The 20,828-nt window shown below is 44.9% G+C and overlaps 1 protein-coding gene across 1 annotated transcript in view; it reads right to left on the reverse strand.

Annotated features, from left to right (window-relative positions):
• Positions 1-20,828, reverse strand: part of LOC126203466 (carboxypeptidase N subunit 2) — a 182,353-nt gene that overhangs the window by 82,958 nt on the left and 78,567 nt on the right. The window contains exon 7 of the mRNA XM_049937784.1: positions 2,849-3,042. Within this exon, the coding sequence (XP_049793741.1) occupies positions 2,849-3,042 (194 nt within the window). The remainder of the gene's footprint in view (positions 1-2,848; positions 3,043-20,828) is intronic.

Here is a 20,828-nt window from a genome sequence, read left to right on the forward strand (position 1 = left end):
ACCAACCGATCCCTTCTTCTGGTCAAGTTGTGCCACAAACTTCTCTTCTCCCCAATCCTATTCAATACTTCCTCATTAGTTATGTGATCCACCCATCTAATCATCAGCATTCTTCTGTAGCACCACATTTTAAAAGCTTCTATTCTCTTCATGTCCAAACTATTTATCGTCCATGTTTCACTTCCGTACATGGCTACACTCCATACAAATACTTTCAGAAATGTCTTCCTGACACTTAAATCTGTACTCGATGTTAACAAATTTCTCTTCTTCAGAAACGATTTCCTTGCCATTGCCAGTCTACATTTGACATCCTCTCTACTTCGACCATCATCAGTTATTTTCCTCCCCAAATAGCAAAACTCCTTTACTACTTTAAGTGTCTCATTTCCTAATCTAATTCCCTCAGCATCACCCGACTTAATTCGACTACAATCCATTATCATCGTTTTGCTTTTGTTGATGTTCATCTTATACCCTCCTTTCAAGATACTATCCATTCCCTTCAAGTGCTCTTCCAAGTCCTTTGTTGTCTCTGACAGAATTACAATGTCATCGGCGAACCTCAAAGTTTTTATTTCTTCTCCATGGATTTTAATACCTACTCCGAATTTTTCTTTCGTTTCCTTTACTGCTTGCTCAATATACAGATTGAATAACATCTGGGACAGACTACAACCCTGTCTCACTCCCTTCCCAACCAGTGCTTCCCTTTCATGTCCCTCGACTCTTATAACTGCCATCTGGTTTCTGTACAAATTCTAAATAGCCTTTCGCTCCCTGTATTTTACCCCTGCCACCTTCAGGATTTGAAAGAGCGTATTCCAGTCAACATTGTCAAAAGCTTTCTCTATGTCTACAAATGCTAGAAACGTAGGTTTGCCTTTCCTTAATCTAGCTTCTAAGATAAGTCGTAGGGTCAGTATTGCCTTGCGTGTTCCAACATTTCTACGGAATCCAAACTGATCTTCCCCGAGGTCGGCTTCTACCAGTTTTTCCATTCGTCTGTAAAGAATCCGCGTTAGTATTTTGCAGCCGTGACTTATTAAACTGATAGTTCGGTAATTTTCACATTTGTCGACACCTGCTTCCTTTGGGATTGGAATTATTATATTCTTCTTGAGTCTGACGGTATTTCGCCTGTCTCATACATCTTGCTCACCAGATGGTAGAATTTCGTCAGGACTGGCTCTCCCAAGGATGTCAGTAGTTCTGATGGAATTTTGTCTACTTCTGGGGCCTTGTTTCGACTCAGGTCTTTCAGTCCTCTGTAAAACTCTTCTCGTAGTATTATATCTCCCATTTCATCTTCATCTACATCCTCTTCCATTTCCACAATATTGTCCTCAAGTACATTGCCTCTGTATAGACCCTCTATATACTCCTTGCACCTTTCTGCTTTCCCTTCCTTGCTTAGAACTGGGTTTCCATCTGAGCTCTTGATATTCATACAAGTCGTTCTCTTTTCTCTGAAGGTCTCTTTAATTTTCCTGTAGGCTGTATCTATCTTACCCCTAGTGAGATAAGCCTCTACATCCTTACATTTGTCGTCTAGCCTTCCCTGCTGAGCCATTTTGCACTTCCTGTCGATCTCATTTTTGAGACGTTTGTATTCCTTTTTGCCTGCTTCATTTACTGCATTTTTATATTTTCTCCTTTCATCAATTAAATTCAATATTTCTTCTGTCACCCAAGGATTTCTACTAGCCCTCGTCTTTTTACCTACTTGATCCTCTGCTGCCTTCACTACTTCATCCCTCAAAGCTACCCATTCTTCTTCTACTGTATTTCTTTCCACCACTGATGTCAATTGCTCCCTTATGCTCTCCCTGAAACTCTGTACAACCTCTGGTTTAGTTTATCCAGGTCCCATCTCCTTAAATTCCCACGTTTTTCAGTTTCTTCAGTTTTAATCTACAGTTCATAACCAATAGATTGTGGTCAGAGTCCACATCTGCCCCTGGAAATGTCTTACAATTTAAAACCTGGTTCCTAAATCTCTGTCTTACCATTATATAATCTATCTGAAACCTGTCAGTGGAGCGCAGATGGTTGACGTTTTATTCGAAACGGAAGATACTGCACACATGGCGTGGCCTCCTCGCTCTGCCGATTTCAATCAGAGCAGGTCTGGGATGCAGTAGGGAGACATCAGCATCCACCAACCACTCTCCGAGACTTCTACATCTACGTGATTACTCTGCTATTCACAATAAAGTGCCTGGCAGAGGGTTCAATCAACCACCTTCGTGCTGTCTCTCTACCGTTCCACTCTCGAACGGCACGCGGGAAAAACGAGCACTCAAATTTTTCCGTGCGAGCCCTGGTTTCTCTTATTTTATTGTGACTATCATTTCTCCCCCTGTAGGTGGGTGGGAACAGAATGTTTTCGCAATCGGAGGAGCAGCTCTGCTGAAAGAATTGGCGTTATTGACTCAGTATGACGAGATCGTTCACAGCATGTCCAGTCGTTGTTAGGCCTGTACTGCTGCCAGAGGTGGTCACATCCGATACTGCGCACATTAACCAGTAGTCGGAATGCGTGTGCAAATCCGTTAAGTTGGATAAGCGGAAGAACATTTTTGTCTACCGTTATGCATGTTGCAGTTGTTTACGTTTTGTACTGTTTACGTTGCTCCTACTTTACTGTCACCTGTTTATACTGTTCTGTGGCAAAATAAAGGCGACCTTGTAACATTCGCTTTAATTTTGGACATGAGTGTACACCCCTAACCTAGAAATTACATTCACGGGCAGCCCACGCCTCGGAGTCTACAGTTGACGCTAACAGTATAAACACTAGACGGAGTAGACGAACGTGTACAGTGGTTTTAGGGCGAGTACTCACGGCGGTGATGCTGTTGGAGGTGAGGTCTAGGACGGTGAGGTTGTGCAGGCCGGCGAGCAGGCGCGGCCCGAGGCGCGCCAGCCGGTTGCGGCGCAGCGCCAGAGACTGGAGCGCCGACAGGCCGGACAGCAGCTGCTGGGGCACCTCGGACAGACGGTTGTCCGACAGACGCAGCCGCCGCAGCGAAGACAGACCTGCAAACACAGTTCCCGTCTCCACACACCGCTGGCCGGCTCACATATAAAAAGGGGCTCCTTGCCTGAGTTCGCTTTCTCACTGAATTCTATTCACAGCAGCGTTTCTTAGGCGAAGTAATCATTTGCTTCTCCATAAACCTTGTAAGGAGTGTGTCAGAACTATCCATTACATTGAAAATAATATAGCCAACCTAACGCTATTCTCTGCATTGTGAAAAACTGGAAATAAATAAGCACTTAGATATCGATAGTAACAATCTGAGGGCGACACATGGCAGCGCGATTCTAAGCATTGTTTAGAGACGAGGTCTGTCTGCGAGAGTGGAAGTACACTACTGGCCATTAAAATTACTACACCAATAAGAAATGCAGATGATAAACAGGTATTAATTGGACAAATATATTATGCTAGAACTCACATGCGATTACATTTTCACACAATTTGGGTGCATAGATCCTGAGAAATCAGTACCCAGAACAACCACCTCTGGCCGTGTTAACGGCCTTGATACGCCTGGGCATTGAGTCAAACAGAGCTCGGATGGCGTGTACAGGTACAGCTGCCCATGCAGCTTTAACACGATACCACAGTTCATCAAGAGTAGTGACTGGCGTATTGTGACGAGCCAGTTGCTCGGCCACCATCGACCAGACGTTTTCAGTTGGTGAGGGCAGCAGTCGAACATTCTGTATCCAGAAAGGCCCGTACAGGACCTGAAACATGCGGTGGTGCATTATCCTGCTGAAATGTAGGGTTTCACAGGGATCGAATGGAGGGTAGATCCACGGGTCGTAACACATCTGAAATGTAACGTCCACTGTTCAAAGTGCCGTCAATGCGATCAAGAGGTGACCGAGACGTCTAACCAATGGCACCCCATACCATCACGCCAAATGATTCGCCAGTATGGCGATGAAGAGGACACCCTTCCAATGTGCGTTCACCGCGATGTCGCCAAACACGGATGCGACCATCATGATGCTGTAAACAGAACCTGGATGCATCCGAAAAAATGTCGTTTTGCCATTCGTGCACCCAGGTTCGTGGTTGAGTACATCATCGCAGGCGCTCCTGTCTGTAATGCAGCGTCAAGGGTAACCGCAGCCGTGGTCTCCGAGCTGATAGTCCATGCTGCTGCAAACGTCGTCGAACTGTTCGTGCAGATGGTTGTTGTATTGCAAACGTCCCCATCTGTTGACTCAGGGATCGAGACGTGGCTGCACGATCCGTTACAGCCATGCGGGTAAGATGCCTGTCACCTCGACTGCTGGTGATATGAGGCCGTTGGGATCCAGTACGGCGTTCCGTATTGCCCTCCTGAACCCACCGATTCCATATTCTGCTAACAGTCATTGGATCTCGACCAACGCGAGCAGCAATGTCGCTATACGATAAACCGCAATCGCGATAGGCTACAATCCGACCTTTATCAAAGTCGGAAACGTGATGGTACGCATTTCTTCTCCTTACACGAGGCATCACAACAACGTTTCACCAGGCTACGCCGGTCAACTGTTGTTTGTGTATGAGAAATCGCTTGGAGACTTTCCTCATGTAACCACGTTGTAGGTGTCGCCACCGGCTCCAACCTCAACCTTGTGTGAATGCTCTGAAAAGCTAATCATCTGCATAGCACAGCATCTTCTTCCTGTGGGTTAAATTTGGCATCTGTAGCACGTCATCTTCGTGGTGTAGGATTTGTAATGGCCAGTAGTGTAGTAGTCGGTCGGGCACACAGTTTTAATCTGCCAGGAAGTTTCATATCAGCGCACACTCCGCTGCAGAGTGAAAATCTCATTCTAGATTTAAGTAGTTCTAAGTCTTAGGGAACTGATGACCTCAGGTGTTAAGTCTCATAGTGCGCAGAGCCATTAGAACCACTTTACTTGTTCGTCGTTTGAAGGACATTCACAAGTCCACTGGCTATTTGCACAAAAAGAGGCAGTCTACAGCTCGATCGTCACATCCATTTAAAAATGAATGGGAATGACAAAAGAGAGAGATGAGAATTCTCAGTATTTATTATGCAGTCGCTTAATCGACGGATACTGCAAATTTGCTATGAAGCGACATTATAATACTACGCAGAAAGAATTTTAAAGATTTAGTTGACACTGAAAGAGCAAAAAATTATGAAAAGTGACAGACGGGATTCATTGTTTTGTACATCAAGAAGCAAGAAAGGAGCACGTGAAGAAATTGGTGGTACGAATAGTAAAGGTTTTGAAGTCGCACGCATTGTTCCACTGTCAGTTGAACTGAAGGAAGAGCATGGAGACTACATAAACTACTGCAAAGTACGTTGGTTTGCTCAACGTGCATGCCAGGTACGATGTTGCGATTTAAATCTCACTACTGTTGAATTCCCCAGCAGCATTCTTTTTGCCGTGCCCTTTTAACGTCAGTGGTGAAGCGACAGGTCGTACTCTATTTTTTTAGGCCCTTCTTGCTTCACGGTTGCATTTGTCGTATCACTGGATTTATTTACGAATTCCAGACGGGAGATCTTCCGCTATGCATCCGAACAGTCAAACATTCAGTTTGTCCAGAACACACTTTTCAGTGTGACTACCCTCCAAGATATTTCCGGTGTGTTTCCTATCTTCCTGTATGTCAGTTTCCCTTCTCATACTAAATATCCATTTGATCAGAGAAACGGTGTCAGTCTCACTCTCCACGGAGACTCTTAAAAATGTAAGTGTCGAAAATGTAATAGATGACACCTCTTCTTGCTGCGGTATAACTCTTTACTTTTAGTTTAATGGTTCTATGTGCGATTTCCATTCTAATTTTTGTCGTCAGGTATCATTTACTGTCTATTAGGCGTTCATCTGAGCAATTTCATCTCTGCTGACGTCTCATTTTCAATTTTATTGGCGTAAATGAACGGAGGGGTGTCTGTTGAGAGGCCAAACAAACGTGTGGTTCCTGAAGAGGGGCAGCACAGCAGCCTTTTCAGTAGTTGCAGGGGCAACAGTGTGGATGATTGACTGATCTCGCCTTGTAACACTAACCAAAACGGCCTTGCTGTGCTGGTACTGCGAACGGCTGAAAGCAAGGGAAACTACAGCCGTAATTTTTCCCGAGGGCATGCGGCTTTACTGTATGGTTAAATGATGATGGCGTCCTCTTGGGTAAAATATTCCGGAGGTAAAATAGTCCCCCATTCGGATCTCCGGGCGGGGACTACTCAAGAGGACGTCGTTATCAGGAGAAAGAAAACTGGCATTCTACGGATCGGAGCGTGGAATGTCAGATCCCTTAATCGGGCAGGTAGGTTAGAAAATTTAAAAAGGGAAATGGATAGGTTAAAGTTAGATATAGTGGGAATTAGTGAAGTTCGGTGGCAGGAGGAACAAGACTTTTGGTCAGGTGATTACAGGGTTATAAATACAAAATCAAATAGGGGTAATGCAGGAGTAGGTTAATAACGAATAAAAAAATATGAGTGCGGGTAAGCTACTACGAACAGCATAGTGAACGCATTGTTGTGGCCAAGATAGACACGAAGCCCACACATATTACAGTAGTACAAGTTTATATGCCAACTATCTCTGCAGATGATGAAGAAATTGAAGAAATGTGTGATGAGATAAAATAAATTATTCAGGTAGTGAAGGGAGACGAAAATTTAATAGTCATGGGTGACTGGAATTCGACAGTAGGAAAAGGAATAGAAGGAAACATAGTGAGTTAATATGGATTGGGGGGAAGAAATGAAAGAGGAACCCGCCTTGTAGAATTTTGCACAGAGCATAACTTAATCATAGCTAACACTTGGTTCAAGAATCATGAAAGAAGGTTGTATACATAGAAGAATCCTGGAGACACTAGAAGGTATCAAATACACTCCTGGAAATTGAAATAAGAACACCGTGAATTCATTGTCCCAGGAAGGGGAAACTTTATTGACACATTCCTGGGGTCAGATACATCACATGATCACACTGACAGAACCACAGGCACATAGACACAGGCAACAGAGCATGCACAATGTCGGCACTAGTACAGTGTATATCCACCTTTCGCAGCAATGCAGGCTGCTATTCTCCCATGGAGACGATCGTAGAGATGCTGGATGTAGTCCTGTGGAACGGCTTGCCATGCCATTTCCACCTGGCGCCTCAGCTGGACCAGCGTTCGTGCTGGACGTGCAGACCGCGTGAGACGACGCTTCATCCAGTCCCAAACATGCTCAATGGGGGACAGATCCGGAGATCTTGCTGGCCAGGGTAGTTGACTTACACCTTCTAGAGCACGTTGGGTGGCACGGGATACATGCGGACGTGCATTGTCCTGTTGGAACAGCAAGTTCCCTTGCCGGTCTAGGAATGGTAGAACGATGGGTTCGATGACGGTTTGGATGTACCGTGTCCCCTCGACGATCACCAGTGGTGTACACCCAGTGTAGGAGATCGCTCCCCACACCATGATGCCGGGTGTTGGCCCTGTGTGCCTCGGTCGTATGCAGTCCTGATTGTGGCGCTCACCTGCATGGCGCCAAACCCGCATACGACCATCATTGGCACCAAGGCAGAAGCGACTCTCATCGCTGAAGACGACACGTCTTCATTCGTCCCTCCATTCACGCCTGTCGCGACACCACTGGAGGCGGGCTGCACGATGTTGGGGCGTGAGCGGAAGACGGCCTAACGGTGTGCGGGACCGTAGCCCAGCTTCATGGAGACGGTTGCGAATGGTCCTCGCCGATACCCCAGGAGCAACAGTGTCCCTAATTTGCTGGGAAGTGGCGGTGCGGTCCCCTACGGCACTGCGTAGGATCCTACGGTCTTGGCGTGCATCCGTGCGTCGCTGCGGTCCGGTCCCAGGTCGACGGGCACGTGCACCTTCCACCGACCACTGGCGACAACATCGATGTACTGTGGAGACCTGCCCCACGTGTTGAGCAATTCGGCGGTACGTCCACCCGGCCTCCCGCATGCCCACTATACGCCCTCGCTCAAAGTCCGTCAACTGCACATACGGTTCACGTCCACGCTGTCGCGGCATGCTACCAGTGTTAAAGACTGCGATGGAGCTCCGTATGCCACGGCAAACTGGCTGACACTGACGGCGGCGGTGCACAAATGCTGCGCAGCTAGCGCCATTCGACGGCCAACACCGCGGTTCCTGGTGTGTCCGCTGTGCCGTGCGTGTGATCATTGCTTGTACAGCCCTCTCGCAGTGTCCGGAGCAAGTATGGTGGGTCTGACACACCGGTGTCAATGTGTTCTTTTTTCTATTTCCAGGAGTGTAGATTCTATAATGGTAAGACAGAGATTTAGGAATCAGATTTTAAATTGTAAGACATTTCCAGGGGCAGATGTGGACACTGACCACAATCTATTGGTTATGAACTGTAGATTAAAACTGAAGAAACTGCAAAAAGGTGGGAATTTAAGGAGATGGGATCTGGATAAACTGAAAGAATCAGAGGTTGTACAGAGTTTTTAGGGAGAGCATAAGGGAACGGTAGCTCTGACGGATGAAGTAGTGAGGGCAGCAGAGGATCAAGTAGGTAAAAAGACGAGGGCTAGTTGAACTCCTTGGGTAACAGAAGAAATATTGAACTTAATTGACGAAAGGAGAAAATATAAAAATGCAGTAAATGAAGCAGGCAAAAAGGAATACAGACGTCTCAAAAATGAGATCGACAGGAAGAGCAAAATGGCTAAGCAGGGATGGCTAGAGGACAAATGTAAGGATGTAGAGGCTTACCTCACTAGGGGTAAGATAGATACTGCGTAGAGGAAAATTAAAGAGACCTTTGGAGAAAAGAGAACCACTTGTATGAATATCAAGAGCTCAGATGGAAACACAGTTCTAAGCAAAGAAGGGAAGGCAGAAAGGTGGAAGGAGTATGTAGAGGGTCTATACAAGGGCGATGTAGTTGACAATATTATGGAAATGGAAGAGGATGTAGATGAAGATGAAATGGGAGATACGATACTGCGTGAAGAGTTTGACAGAGCACTGAAAGACCTGAGTCGAAACAAGGCCCCGGGAGTAGACAACATTCCATTAGAACTACTGATGGCCTTGGGAGAGCCAGACATGACAAAACTCTACCATCTGGTGAGCAAGATGTATGAGACAGGCGAAATACCCTCAGACTTCAAGAAGAATATCATAATTCCAATCCCAAAGAAAGCAGGTGTTGACAGATGTGAAAATTATCGAACTATCAGTTTAATAAGTCACAGTTGCAAAATACTAACGCGAATTCTTTACAGACGAATGGAAAAACTGGTAGAAGCCGACATCGGGGAAGATCAGTTTGGATTCCGTAGCAATATTGGAACTCGTGAGGCAGTACTGACACTACGACTTATCTTAGAAGAAAGATGAAGGAAAGGCAAACCTACGTTTCTAGCATTTGTAGATCTAGAGAAAGCTTTTGACAATGTTGACTGGAATACTCTCTTTCAAATTCTAAAGGTGGCAGGGGTAAAATACAGGGAGCGAAAGGTTATTTAGAATTTGTACAGAAACCAGATGGCAGTTATAAGAGTCGAGGGGCATGAAAGGGAAGCAGTGGTTGGGAAGGGAGTGAGACAGGGTTGTAGCCTCTCCCCGATGTTATTCAATCTGTATATTGAGCAAAAGGTAAAGTAAACAAAAGAAAAATTCGCAGTAGGTATTAAAATCCACGGAGAAGAAATAAAAACTTTGAGGTTCGCCGATGACATTGTAATTCTATCAGTGACAGCAAAGGACTTGGAAGAGCAGTTGAACGGAATGGACAGTGTCTTGAAAGGAGGATATAAGATGAACATCAACAAAAGCAAAACAAGGATAATGGAATGTAGTCGAATTAAGTCGGATGATGCTGAGGGAATTAGATTAGGAAATGAGACACTTAAAGTAGTAAAGGAGTTTTCCTATTTGGGGAGCCAAATAACTGATGATGGTCGAAGTAGAGAAAATATAAAATGTAGACTGGCAAGGGCAAGGAAAGCGTTTCTGAAGAAGAGAAATTTGTTAACATCGAGTACAGATTTAAGTGTCAGGAAGTCGTGTCTGAAAGTATTTGTGTGGAGTGCAGCCATGTAGGGATGTGAAACATGAACGATAAATACTGTAGTTTGGACAAGAAGAGAATAGAAGCTTCCGAAATGTGGTGCTACAGAAGAATGCTGAAGGTTAGATGGGTAGATCACATAACTAATGAGGAAGTATTGAATAGAATTGGGAAGAAGAGGAGTATGCGGCACAACTTGACAAAAAGAAGGGATCGGTTGGTAGGACATGTTCTGAGGCATCAAGGGATCACAAATTTAGCATTGGAGGGTACCGTGGAGGGTAAAAATCGTAGAGGGAGACCAAGAGATCAATACACTAAGCGGATTCAGAAGGATGTGGGTTGCAGTAAGTACTGGGAGATGAAGAAGCTTGCACAGGATAGGGTAGCATGGAGAGCTGCATCAAACCAGTCTCAGGACTGAAGACCACAACAACAGCAACAACAACAACAACTGTTGAATTTATGAAGGGAAAGACAGTGCAGGAACGAAAATTAGAACATCCAAAATAGATTGCACACCTCACATTTTAAGTGGACTTGATTGCACGCGGCCCACAGTGAGACATTGCAATACCAGAAAAACTTCTTTCTAATTTTATGGTTCAAAATGGCGCTGAGCACCCTGGGACTTAACTTCTGAGGTCATCAGTCCCCTAGAACTTAGAACTACTTAAACCTAACTAACCAAAGGACATCACACACATCCATGCCCGAGGCAGGATTCGAACTTGCGACTGTAGCGGTCGTGCTGTTCCAGACTGTAGCGCCTAGAACCGCACGGTCACTCCGGGCGGCTAATTTCATGGAGAATCATTTAAAAACAATATCGCGTTGTAGAAGAGACACATTCTGATAAACACAGTCCAGTTGTTTAAGCTGAATTAAAGAAAACATGAGGTTTCAAGGACTCATCGTAGCCTTGGTAGAATTACGAGTATAATTTTCTAAATGTTTTGAGGACGCTGCCAATCTTACTACTGCTTTAGACCTGTTTAAGAGACCGTTTGCCGTTTCAGTTGAAAGCGCCCCTGTGTATGTACCAATATAAGTAATTTGACCTGCAAGGTAATTCCCGTTGAAGACAAGAGCTTTTACGTTAAAACTATGCAGGACGTCTATGTTTCTTCTCCAGCTAGAGTTTCCACGTCTCCATGAAGACGTTGCAAAGGTGATTCAATATTTTTATCAACATATGTGTGTGAAACATGTTTTTTTCAATTACGGAACTAAATAATTCGTGGTTATGTGGCAACCTGCGTGCGAAAATCTGTGAAGTTGACTGCGTCTGCGTCTCTAACAGATAAAAATTCCATTATGTCTCTGCGCAGCAAAAATAAATAAATAATACTCAACATTTGTTTCGTTTATGATCTTTGGTGTTAACATTTACATGCGGCTCGTTCGTAATTTCCCCCACTGAGTCGAAGGACAGCGCTGAGACATTCCATCAAATGGTGAAGAAACATTCAAACAAGAAGGCTAGATCAAGATGGCCGCTGCCTAGTTTTTGTACTTCTGTGCCCATAACAGCGGTAAATAATTATACATTAGTTCTACTCAACTTTCAGCATTAGAGTAAGGAAAACCTAGTAAGTTACGACTTCCTTTTCAAATATTTGGACTATAGCTCACGAAACCATACACTGATACAAGGGCAAGGCGTGGTTTAGACAATGGAGGGTATTCTCGAACGAACTATCATGCAGAACGTTGGAGCAAAGGAAGCTCATGGAGGCAAAGGTTCAAATGGCTCTGACAAGGGAACCTCCCCATCGCACCCCCCTCAGATTTAGTTGTAAGTTGGCACAGTGGATAGGCCTTGAAAAACTGAACACAGATCAATCGAGAAAACAGGAAGAAGTTGTGTGGAACTGTGAAAAAAATAAGCAAAATATACAAACTGAGTAGTCCGTGCGTAAGATCAAGGGCAATGTGAGCTGAGGAGCGCCGTGGTCCCGTGGTTAGCGTGAGTAGCTGCGGAACGAGAGGTCCTTCGTTCAAGTCTTCCCTCGAGTGAAAAGTTTACTTTCTTTATTTTCGCAAAGTTATGATCTGTCCGTTCGTTCATTGACGTCTCTGTTCACTGTAATAAGTTTAGTGTCCATGTTTTTCGACCGCACCGCAAAACCGTGCGATTAGTAGACGGAAGGACGTGCCTCTCCAATGGGAACCGAAAACATTTGATCGCAAGGTCATAGGTCAACCGATTCCTCCACAGGAAAACACGTCTGATATATTCTATACGGCACTAGTGACGGAATGTGCGTCACATGACAGGAATATGTTGTCGACCCACCCAACTTGTACACTTGGCGAATGGGTAAAAGGATTCTTCCACCTTGCCCGATTTAGGTTTTCTTGTGGATGTGATAATCACTCCCAAAAAAGTGATGAAAATATAAGAGTTTGTCACATAAACTGCAACAAATGAATGCAACAGTTTCACAGTCGCACAGTTTTCCCTGTGCTCTGTCAAACATATGTTTTTAACGTTTTCAAATTTTTCCGTGTGTAGACCGTCAAATTCTGCATTTGTCCAAGCAAATCTGAACATGTCCTGGATTTTTGGAGAGCGAAGTTGATTATGTGTGAGTGCCTGAACTTTGATAATTGTCTGAAAATAAAAAACTAAACTTTTCGCTCGAGGTGGGACTTGAACCAAAGATCTGTCGTCCCGCAGCTGCTCACGCTAACCACGGGACCACGGCGCTCCGCAGCTTGAACTATCCTTGAAGTTGCCTATCTTCCTTATGGACAACTCAGTTTATAGAAACTTATTTTTTTTCATAGTTCCACACAACTTCTTCCTGTTTTCTCGGTTGATCTGTGTTCAGTTTCTCAAGGCGTTTCCACTGTGCCAACTTGTAACTAACTTCTCAGAATTTGAATTTTGTGCACTAATGGTTGCATGTACCCAGAAATACCGAGACAAGCTAGTGTCACGTTCAGCTTACTGTGAAGTGACGTCAAAATGAAATCATTCGATGAGACTAAAAAACTCGATGCAGACTACTCAGCAAGCCTCGAGTGACATTATCTCTGCTAGTTTCACTCATGGAAACTTAAGCTGTGCTCCTAGATTCCTGACTAACCACACCGTCAGAAATCGCAACTTGTTTGGAAAGGAACAGTCTAATATTTGGGACTAGCAGGAATAAGTAGGATATTTAAGATGTGCTCCTAGGTCCCCACCTAACAACACATTCGGAAATCGCGACATATTCGGAAATAAGTAGCCAGGTATTTTTGACAGGCAAGCGTACAAATGTCATTGCTGCTAGTTTTTAATGGCACTGACTTCACAAAACCGGAGCAACTCACTCGCGACGGAGAGAGCTCTCTTACATGTCAATAACTTAGAATATTGCAGAACACACTTTTATTACATTAATAAGATGTATAAAAAAATACAAATCTACTTTTTCAAATTCCGTAATTCCACGTCTCTAACTATTGAATCACGATGAACACATACGGCATTGAACAACATGTTGTTCATCTCTGGATCTACTTAAGGCTTTTACTAACAATGTGTTATTAACTGACATTTAATCGTAACGAATCTGCCAAGAGTGACGTGTTTGTGAGAAATCTACACTGCGCCACATTCTTGAAATGGTATACTGTCATAACAATCTTGTTATACGATAACAACGGAATACGCCGTTAATCCAATATGGCGTCTCCATCGATCTTCATTTGTCTACAGCCATCGAGCTTCGCAGTTACATCAAGTGGCACCGTCATTTTGACGTCACTTCAATGTAAGCCAAGGGTGACACTAACTTCCGCCTGAACTACTGCTAGGAGTGCCCCATACATCCTCCTTGAATCAATGTGGCATCTGGCTGGGAGCTCAGGGCTTTCATTACTTGCTGTTAAAATGTTTTCGTTTTTGTTATTTCGTAAGTTTACAATTTACGATGGTTGGTCTGAAGAACAGCGTGACTGTATAAAGTTTTGATTTAAACTTGAGAGGACATTTGCAGACACACCAAACATGTTGAAGCAGGCTTTTCGAGGCAACGGTTTAGGTCAAACACATACTTAGGACTGACATAAGTGTTTCAAAATCAAGCGAACATCAACCGATGATGATGATGATAACTGTTCTGGCTGGCCGTCAACTGGCATCACATGAGAAAATCTTCAGAAGGTGAAGTATCTGATTTTGCAAGATAGTAGACCGACCATCCAAAACTTCCGCAACGCTTATGGTACTTGTGAACGTATTCTGCCAGGAGAACTGAACGAGAGAAGAATTGCGCGAGGTGTATGCCGCGACTGTGTAAAGACGATCAGAAGCAGTGACTCGCGGAAGCGTGCAGAGTACCTAACAAGTGCTTTAAGATAATCAAAATTGTCTTGTAAAGACTGTCACTGGTGACAAAAGTTCCGTTTCTATATGTTGCAAATGACAACCAATCTGTTTTCTGTTAGCAATGCCTTCATGTTACCCACTCTCTTACTCGTCAAAAAAATTTTTGCGGTATCTGTAGCGTGTGGTGTCCAAAAGCTTACGAAATCTAAATTGTACGTGCAAGTGGTTCCGAGTACACTGATATACCACTAGGTGCCTCTCCACGCAACCTCGATGAGTTAGTGTGCCGTGTCTTTACGAGCTGAGTGCACTGGTTAGTTGTTAGTGAACATATTTTCACTGTTGTCACTGCTGTGAGTTTGCAGTTTTACTAAGAATGACATGGAAAAGCAGCTTGTCTGTAATAAGTTTTGTTTGGAATTACATGTACACTGCTTGACAAGAAAAGGGAAGCATCCAGAAGAAATGGTCGAATGACAGTGGACCTTCGTACACGTACACACCATCGGCAGGTATGTAAATGGTTAGTGTTGCAATGCTCTGCGACAGGTGGTATGGCCAACGGAGTGCACTATTGTTCGTGTTTAGTGTTTTTATCGGACCTGGTAGTGTATGTAAGGGGCGTAAACATGGTCAGATGTTGAACGATCATTGTGAAGGAGATGCTGCGTGCTCTTTGTAAACGGCTAAATCGGCACCTGGCAGACTCTGAAAGGGGACTCGTTGTGGGTCTCTATTTGGCCATTTGGTTGAATCACGCAATATCCAGATTTGTAGGGCATTAAGGTATGACAGTAGACGTACTGTGGACCAAGCACATCATAACTCCCTCACATCGGCGCCTGCCGTCCAAGAAGAAGTACTCGACGCCTTGCAACATTCTGTGTGTTCCCGCACCTTTCGTCAGAGACTAACAACCGCCGGACTGTGGAATTGCCGTCCAATGCGTAGGGTGCCGTTGACACCACAGCACAAACGGGTCCATCTGGAGTAGTGCCGTGACTGGGAAGCAGGGACTGCTGGTGAATAGCACTGCACTACACCACATGACCATCGTCGTCAGCAAGTTTGTCGGCGACCTGGGGAGAGGTCCTGTTCTTCCAATCTTCCAATGTTTTGGGGAGCTACAACGGTGTTAATCCTCATGTCTTGGTGAGGGGAGCCATAGGGTGTGACTTGAGTTCACAACTGGTAGCGATTGTAGGACCAATGACGGCACAACGGTGTGTCGTGGACATGCTGCGTCTGCATGTGCTCCCTCTCATCCGACAGTGCTGTGGTGCCAAATTTTACCAGGGTAACGCTCGTCCACACATGTGACGTATCTCCATTAACCGTCTGTGTGATGTTGAGGTACTCTTGTGTCCAGGAAGATCCCCAGATGTGTCCCCAGTAGAGCACGTGAGGAACGAGATCAGATGACAACTACGTCCTGGAATCAGTAGCCAGGACCCGCTACAACAGTTGTTGTCTTGCATGACTCACGATAAGATGCAACGCCTTTATGTCACCCTTCCCAAGCGAATCAGCGCGAGCATCCATTTCTTAGTAAATTTAACTCGATATTGCAATCACGCAGGTAACACCACATTCTCCCGCAACCCATGAAGTTCCACTTCGTCTCCTCCTCCACTTCTGGGTGCCCCACTTTTTTGCCAGCCAGTGGATATCCCTTTCAGATTGGAATTTTCTTTTGTGGAGTAAGGAAAATATTTCTTTGTGCTCTAATGCATGATTTTTTAACAATTTTAAATTCATGTTTTATACACATATACGTAACCGTTTCCAATACATACTGTGTCTGCTTGGCTTCTTTTTATGGACTAAAACAATTAACTTTGAAATATTCACTGTTGTAATAAACACTCTCTTAATTCAATAATTACCATGCAAAATAACAATAACAATATTCAGTTATGCAGTAGAACACAACTACTCGATCACTTCCGTGTATTCTGGCGATCACAAGCTGCTACGTACTCCTAGATTCATTTGTTGACATTTTTATGGTTATGCACAACAGGTGGCAGCACTTCTGTATGGTGGAAAGACTGAACATTCACAAATGTGTACATTAGGTTTCAATTGAGGAAAAACATTTCTGTTGCAGCTAATATACAGCAAACATTAATGAACACAATTGTAGACAGAGGAGTTTAAAGGGTCATAGGGATTGCTAATAAAGAGTTCGACCGTCAAGGTCAGATGGTCAATCAAGAGTTGTATCAAGATGTTCCAAGACGGTTGAGGGAGGACAAGAGGATAAGTTGCCCAAGAAAGTGGCATACGAAAGTCTGGGTACCCCATCAATACAATGCACGACTTAATACGGTCTTCATTTCTCACGCATTTTTGACTAAAAGCAATATGATAGTTGGTACTCATACTCTGAAGTCTCCAGACGTAGCTCGTGCGAATTCTCCCTCAATTTGAAAATCAAACTGAAAGAGCGGAGAGTTGATGCAGTGAAAGATACTGAAGCGGAATCGCAAACGGTACTGAACAAGGTATCAAAGAAGGATGCATTTCGGAAGCGGCAGAAACGCTCGGATTGGTCTACTCGTTCCGAAGGAGACTACTTTGACGTTGATGGTGCAGAGAAGATGTAGGAAAGATGTAATCATTTCAATTACTGTATTTTCGAACCTTTTCTTATTACCTCGTGTTTTATGGAAAATCGTTCATACTGAAAATAGGAAGTTGACCAAGAACGGAAGTCTGCGCTATGTGCAAGTTTATAGCTGTCAGAAAGTTTCATATTTGTGCACTGTTTGTTGATTTTTGGAGAGTGTCCCTCTAGTTGCAGTTCCTTACATACGAAAGGGGTCAGCGATGGCTTTTACTACTAATCCCTTTAAACTCGCACTGAACAAAACGTGCATTGATCAGCCAGAACATTATGACCATCACCCTGCTGTCAGTATAAACCCGCCAAGGCGACAGCACCGTCACCTGGCGAGGAGTGACTGCTGGTCAGACACACGCACGGTGCGTGTGGTACCCGTGTGTGAAATGGGGAAGGGGCGCGACCTATCTGAGTTGGACCGAGGACACGTTCTGATGGCCCGCGGGTTTAGCACGAGCTTTTCGGAAACTGCAGGAGTTGTCAAGTGTTCGAGGAATGCTGTGGCGTGTGTCTTCACCACTTGGTGAAACCACGCCCAGACGTCGTGGAGTTGGGTGGCCACCCTTCATTATAGAAGTCAGATCTGGACAGAGTTGTAAATCGGTACAGGCGGCGAACTGTGCCGGAACGAACATCAGACTTTAATGCTGGGCAGAGTGCAAGTGTGTCCGAGCACACAGCGCACACAACACTGCTTAGGATGGGCCCCCGCTGGCGACGCCACATCCATCTTCTAGTGTCAACGCCACGACATCGGCGACTACGACTGAAATGGACACGGGACCATCCACACTGGACGTTGGCGCAGTGGCGGAGCGTCGCACGGTCTGATGAATCTCGACACATTCTTCATCGTGCCCATGGGAGGACACAAATCCGTGGTGTTAAGGGGAAAGGTCCTTGACACCAGTCCTGCGGGACGGAGACAAGCTGACGGCGGCTCCGCTATGCTTTGTGCAACATTGACGTGGGCGTCCGTGAGTGCAGTGGAGCTCGTCCGAGGCACCGTGACGGCCAAGGAGTATCCTACTGGCCGCGGACACCTGTTCACGGCGATCACGTTTCCCGACTGCAATGGCATTTTTCAACAAGATAATGCTCCATGTCGTAAGAGCAGGGGTGTGATGGAGTGGTCCGAGGAACACAGTACGATTTCTAAGTGATGTGCTGTCACATCCCCGAACCCCACCCCCCACCCCAATTCGCCAGATCTGAAACCGATCGAACACATCTGAGATGTGTTTGAACGTGGCGTCAGAGCTCAGAATTAGGTGACTCGTGTGTGCGACTTACCGAGGCCTCACTGCATCCACGCCAAGACGCGCCGCCGCTGTCATCCGTGCCAAAGCTGGACATACCGACTATTAGGTAGGAGGTCATAGTGTTCCGACTGGTCACTGTACAGCACGGTGGTCACAATGAACTGTTTTTATTCAATTACAAATATTCTGATACACTCAACTTACTATCTAGCTTTGCAAGTGTCTAAAAAGGAAATAACAAGGTATGCTCGAGTACAGCAAGCGACTGTGAATCTTACAAAAAAATTAAATGTAATGATATAGGTTCCTGCATCTTTATACACATTCGTTTCAATATTCCTTAAAACACAGATAGTAACAAAGTTAGTCTATGTATACGTCAGCAAAAGGCGACAGAACTGAATAGCAGAGCCGTCAATTGTTCGTATGCACAAGATTGCTACCAGTATTTTCTGAAATACCTTTTTTATTTCCATAGACTAGTTTTTCAGCTTTATGAGGCTCGCCTTTAAATGGGTCACACAGTAGTTACGTTTTTATCGTAGCGCGGTGCTGGGTATTGTTTTGCGATTGCATGGGTGGTCATGTAGCTACGAGGATGAGCTGAAACGTAATGCCTCAGAATTTTTTTTCAAATAAAATAAACATTCTACTTGCTTATTCTTCACATCTACATATTTATTTCCCATCACAGTCACCCTGCCGACGAACTCATTTCTCCCAACGAGAGACCAGTTTCTTGATGCCGTCACTGTAGAACGTTTGAGTCCGTTGACGGTGCGACAACTTCACTATCAAAGTCAATTCCTGGACGATGTGCTTTAAATTTTGGAAAAAGATGAAAAGCGGATAGGGTCAAGTTGGGGTAATTTCCAAGAATGATTGCCTATCGAAGTCGGGGGGTCCAAACGATACATATCGAACGTAAGATCGTAAATCGATCATGCGACTCCGCTGGCCGGTGTTGTGTTAAATTATTTGTGATCGTCATTTTTATCTGTTTCCTGTCGTTCGCTTAAAAGATCTACATTACATATCCCTGCGAATTGTTTGTGACTTGCTAGCGAAACCCGGGCGATTTATGTTGCTAGTGAGTAGGATGTCTAGTGTTCTTGACGTTTCTTCGGCGGATTTCACATGGAAAAATGTTTTTCGAGCGTAGAAAATTGGCTCTGAGCACTATGGGACTTAACTTCTGAGGTCATCAGTCCCCTAGAACTACTGAAACCTAACTAACATAAGGACAACACACACATCCATGCCCGAGACAGGATTCGAACCTGCGACCGTAGCGGTCGCGCGGTTCCAGACTGTAGCGCCTAGAACCGCTCGGCCACCCAGTCCGGCCGTAGAAAATTGTTCTACTTTTTGTCGCAAATATGGAGTACAAGCGGACGAGGAAAGAAGGGACTGTGTAGACTGTGGTGGTGCGAAGTGTGTAAAACTTCGTAAGAACAGTTCCGATGCTGAACTACCGTTACAGTTTCATTGCGGACAGTGCGTAAAACGAACGAGTATCAGGAAGAATACATGGTTCGACTCTTCAACATTATCCATCCAGACCACCGTAATGGACTTTCACATGACGACAACACCGACGACGATTGATGTAAGTTGTCTCTTGTGCAATTACAAGTATTTTTGTAATGCTCTTGTTTTGTCGTTGCTGCAAGGACCAGTGTAAAAATACTCACGACACCCGCCACCGGAGTGGCAGAATCGATTTACGATCGCACGTTCGTTATGTATCGTTTGGACCCCGCGAGTTGGAAATTACCCAAGTTGGGACTGTATGGAGGATGACCGATGACTGAATGTAAGGCGTCGGATTGTTGCAGACGCCGCAGCGGCCGTGTGTGGTCTGACATTTCCATGCTGAAGGACAGGGTGCTCCATGTGTGGACGAACTGTTTGAAATCGAAACCTGTTGACAGAACTCTGTTTCTCACGCACCGACATACCTATGTTACACACCGCCATGTTACTCTCTACAATTCAGAGCGATTTAGCGGAAGAGGTCTGCAAACAGGCAGAGTGTACATGAGGAATAAAGACGTAGACTGTTAATGACGTTTGTTTTATTTAAAAGGCTTTAAGGGTTTTGACATAAAAAATTCCGAGGCCTTACAGTTTAGGAAGTCCTTGTACTATCCACCTGGCAGCTTCCACTGTAATTGCCTGTTGGCCAAAGGCTGCTCACGTGTCAATACAAATATAGATGCTGATGGTCAACATAAACCCAGCAGCATACAGCATGTGATGTAGAACCAACTGAGTAACAAAACCCAATATTTCCAGAATGAGATTTTCACTCTGCAGCAGAGTGTGCGCTGATATGAAACTTCCTGGCAGATTAAAGCTGTGTGCCGGAACGAGACTCGAACTCGGGACCTTTGCCTATCGCGGGCAAGTCCTCTACCAACTGAGCTACCCAAGCACGACTCACGCCCCGTCTTCACAGCTTTACTTCTGCCAGTACCTCGTCTCCTACCTTCCAAACTTCACAGAAGCTCTCCTGCGGACTTTGCAGAACTAGCACTCCTGAAAGA

This window comes from Schistocerca nitens, chromosome 9 (genome assembly GCF_023898315.1).
Source record: "Schistocerca nitens isolate TAMUIC-IGC-003100 chromosome 9, iqSchNite1.1, whole genome shotgun sequence".
NCBI classification, from domain to species: Eukaryota; Metazoa; Arthropoda; class Insecta; order Orthoptera; family Acrididae; genus Schistocerca; species Schistocerca nitens.